At 42.5% G+C, this 4,254-nt stretch overlaps 1 protein-coding gene across 5 annotated transcripts; it reads right to left on the reverse strand.

The window, feature by feature from the left end:
* Window positions 1-784: 784 nt before the first annotated feature.
* LOC139575958 (putative nuclease HARBI1) lies at window positions 785-3,900 on the reverse strand. 5 transcript variants are annotated; one of them, XM_071401452.1, is made up of 10 exons: window positions 3,748-3,898; window positions 3,484-3,660; window positions 3,332-3,393; window positions 3,163-3,249; window positions 3,034-3,075; window positions 2,792-2,965; window positions 2,677-2,712; window positions 2,024-2,578; window positions 1,631-1,742; window positions 785-1,536 (listed from the first exon to the last, which is right to left on the reverse strand). In XM_071401452.1, the coding sequence occupies exons 1-7, from the start codon at window positions 3,809-3,811 to the stop codon at window positions 2,677-2,679; spliced, it is 642 nt and encodes a 213-aa protein (XP_071257553.1). In that variant the 5' UTR covers window positions 3,812-3,898; the 3' UTR covers window positions 785-1,536; window positions 1,631-1,742; window positions 2,024-2,578. The 5 variants fall into 5 exon arrangements, with proteins under 5 accessions (XP_071257553.1, XP_071257550.1, XP_071257549.1 ...); XM_071401449.1 differs by adding an exon at window positions 1,839-1,954 and having other exon boundaries at window positions 2,024-2,712; window positions 3,748-3,895; XM_071401448.1 differs by adding an exon at window positions 1,839-1,954 and having other exon boundaries at window positions 2,792-3,075; window positions 3,748-3,895.
* Between the last annotated feature and the right edge of the window lie 354 nt (window positions 3,901-4,254).

The raw sequence follows: 4,254 nt of genomic DNA on the forward strand, positions 1-4,254 counted from the left end.
ATAAAATACAAAACAACAAACGAAGTAGACAGACCAGGGGCCTGTTGCACAAAACTAGGATAAGGGATTAAGCCAGGATATCTTGGTGATCCTGGCTCAATTGATCCGTAATCCGGTTGCACTAAAGATGGATAGGGGGCAGGAGGATATGTTATGGTATAAATTACCATGGAGATTTATTCTGTGGAGCTAGCCTGCTCCAGACCAGGCTAAATTCCAGGATCTATTTAATCTCATCCCTAATGTCAGTCAGCAGTCACCACAAATGGAAACCAATAGTTATTTCACTGCTCACTATACATTGTTATCACATATAACTAGACCCACTGTTATTATTTAAACGTTTGTGATCATTAATTTCAATGATTTTGGATAAAAAATGATTTTTAGATGATGTTGCTATCATTAGATAATTTACAGTTTCCCATAGACTATAAGGCTATATATAAAATGATAGAATATTAGGGCCACAGAGGGGAAAAAAACACAAGTCATAATATTGTAACCAGTTGTTTTAAAGGAGGACAGTTGTTAAAATGACAGATGTGGGGCATTTTGTGAAATTGTACTTCAGTATGGTTTCATAAACAAAGACATGCTGATGTGCCAGAATATTAAGTATCACATTGTCATAAGTATCAAAACTGTAAAAACAATATGTAGCTTTTCTGCAGAAAGAACCAGCCTCATAAATTTATGACTTTATCCTTTTTCTTCAGTGTGGCCCTAGTACTCTGTCATATAAACAAATACACATTCCATATGAATATAAAAACACAATGTGTAACATTATGTTCCTTTATTGAATAAGGACAAAACAAAGCAGGTAAACCATCAGCTCCTTTCGAAACTGAAGTCACAGTGACTCTACAAGATGGAAAGCACAGAATCCAAGCATATTATACAAAATGATACATACACATTCAAAGGTCTGTATATAACACACCCTGCATGTCTGCACACTAAAATAAATGCAGGACAAATCCATACACATCAACTGAACAGACAAATGAATGGATGCAGTAGCCTCCCTGCAGCCTTGTATTACACACAGTATACCGCACAAACATCATAAGAGGCCAAATTCGTCAAAAAACGAACCCAAAAAAACCCAAATTCCTCTGCCACCGCAGGACATATTTAACCAAAATTGAAAGCACACATACTAACTAAAATAATTCAACACATATTGGTCCCTCAGCAGCCGACCACTGTCGTCATCAGGGAAGATTGCCGGATTGTCCCAGTCCATGGCTGGTGGCACTCTGGGGGCCCTCTCCTTCCTCAGGCAGGCCACATTGTGGAGGACAGCACAAGCCACAGTAATATCACATGCCCTAACAGGGCTGACCCTTAATTTGTGAAGGCAGTGAAAGCGTGCCTTCAGGAGGCCAAAGGTCATTTCAACTCTGGCCCTGGTCCTGGCATGGGCATGGTTGTAGGCCTGCTGTGCTTCCTGGGGGTCTGTGAAAGGTGTCAGGAGAAAAGGCTGGCAGCCATACCCCCTGTCTCCCAGCAACACACCAGAGAATTCACCTGTCAACACAAAATCTCATCATTACTACCTCATAAACACAGTGATATTCTTGACACAGCCATGATGGTTATAAATAGGGGTTGTGTGGCTTACCTTGTGATAGGCACTGATAGATTTCAGAGGCCCGAAAGATTCTGGAGTCATGGACTGAGCCAGGCCATTTTGCCACAACATTGCTGATCACACAGTCAGCATTGCAGACCATCTGAAATCATAAGATGAGGAATATTACACCAATCAATGCACATCACTGGCAATGCAGAGTGTTCGTCAATGGACAATATCAAAAAGTTATGTTCACCTGAACATTAATGCTGTGAAAGGATTTCCTATTCACAAAATCGGCCTCATGGGCACCTGAGGGGGCTTTTATCCTTATGTGTGTGCAGTCCACTGCACCAATGACATTGGGGAAACCTGTCACACAAAGTAATGAGTATCCTACTATGTGTTAACAGTTGTCCTGTAATTTGTAGATCCTCTTACCTGCAATCCTATAGAACTCCTCTTTGATGTCACAGAGTCTTCTGTGGCCAGGGAAGGAGATGAAGACATCTGCTAATGCTTTGATAGCCAGACACACACTCCTTATTGTGCGGCAAATTATGGCCTTGTTCAGCTGTTCTGCATCCCCCACTGAGTACAGGAAGGCTCCACTAGCAAAAAAGCGCAAGGCCACACAAACCATTTGCTCCACACTCAGTGCATGGCTCCGTGCAGTGCGGTGCTTAATCCTGGGACCCAGTAGTCTGCATAGATACCTGATGCCATCTGCAGAAAACCTGTATCTTTCATATAGATGGTCATCAGGGAAGGCCAGTGGGTCCAACCGGTCCCTGAAGACCCTTTCTCGCCTGAAGGCTCTCCTCAGCACAAGTGCTTCTTCATCCACCACATCTCGCACGAATGGGCATGCCATTGTCAGAGCAGAAAGGAACACACAATTTTGGGCCTTCATATAGGCTAGTGGCCACACCTGGTGCTGGGGGGGTGGGCAAAAGAGGGCGATGCCTTATAACGATGACTTGGTTGTACTGATTGCTGGGAAAATAAAAAAAACCTTAGAAAGATGCCACCGTCCTGTGTGCTCACAATAAGAGCTCATATGTCATGGCTCACTTGACTTTACGAGAATATACCTAATTTTTATTTTGAGCTGTGTCATCTTCTTGGAGCTGGGGGAGGAAAGAAAAATAATGATTAATACATTTGTGTTACAGTTAGCATACAGTGTACATTGAAGGCATATCTCACCTCCCTCTCAAGTTTTTTTATTTCAAGGTCCAGTTTCCTAATTGTCCTCTTTTTTATTTCGGACTCCAGTGCAAGATTTTCCATCTTTTTCTTCTTGTACTGAATGTCTATGTCTGCCAGTTCTATTTGGCGCCGGAGGTGGTTGCCATACAACTTTCTGATAGCTTGTGAGCTCTGTGAACACAATACAATTAGCGCAGCTGGAATTTGGCAGGATGTGGTGTCCTTTTATTAATACGCACTATGTTGCCAGGCTGGTTTTCCCACTGTATAGCATCTGGGTCCTGTAAAAGAAATTAGATTTTTTGATTTTGATGAGGACTCCTCACCATTGTAGAGTAAATAGTACTTTCACAGTCTTAACATGATACCTCATGCCTTCTGGAATCCAGAGAGATGGTCTCCTCCTCATCATCGTCTCCATCATGTGCTGTTGCTGCTGCACTGGGGCCTTCACCCTATCACATTTAATCGGATTCATATTGAAGCTAGTAGACAAGACATGCCAGGCCTACAGTATGCCTTTGATGGAGTACTCACTGGATCAGCATCGTCTGGTGCTTGTGCTGGTGGCTCTAACAGGAACACAGTGCTGCCAGACACTGCAAGGCAATAGGTAAACCAAAGTCAGACAGTCCAAATTGATTCAATATGAATGTGGTTGTATCCCATGTAGAGATGGAAGGACATACCTTGAATGAAGCGGGTGGCATCTTGGGAGGAACCTATGCTCGTCTCTTTCCCCCCAGGGATCCCCTCTAAGACGGGCCTGCCTTTATTTAGCTCCAAGGCCATGTCCTCTGCTGGGGTAAGGTCAGCCTTTGGTGACCCACCACCCGTGCCTTGTCTGTGGGTATTCTTTTTCACTGCTAAAACAGTACAGACAATGTGTGAGCAGGCACCTTCTGGGTACAATATATGCTTGTGCTTTGTTAAATATTAGTCAGGGACCATACCATTCTGCAGAATGTTCTTGTATTTGATTTTGACCTGCTGCCATGTCCGTTTTGGCCCGTTCATGTTTAATCTACACACACACACACACACACACACACACACATTTAATGGAGTCACACTGCAAAAAATTACTTGGTATTTTTGTCTTGTTTTCAGTAAAAATATCAAACAAATTATCATAGCTTTATACAGTGTGATGGAGTTACTTTACACAATTTCACTCATATCTGCAGTGCATTTCAATAAAAAATTTAACCGTTTCATAATTACAGTACAACTGCATTTTTGGAGATGTGAATTAAATATTTGAATTGTAATTGTGATGTTTCAGCGGAGCGGTGAGTGTGTAATTGTGCACTACTTACGCATTCAGGCGGTCTGCAATACTTTGCCACGCTTTTTCTCTTGCTTTATCACTGTGGCGGTGTTGCCTTTCTTCTTAATTATATCTTTTACCTCCTCGTATGCCTCCATGAGGATTTGTGCTTCCGACGGGGAAAAGTACG

This window comes from Salvelinus alpinus, chromosome 5 (assembly GCF_045679555.1).
Source record: "Salvelinus alpinus chromosome 5, SLU_Salpinus.1, whole genome shotgun sequence".
Taxonomy (NCBI): domain Eukaryota; kingdom Metazoa; phylum Chordata; class Actinopteri; order Salmoniformes; family Salmonidae; genus Salvelinus; species Salvelinus alpinus.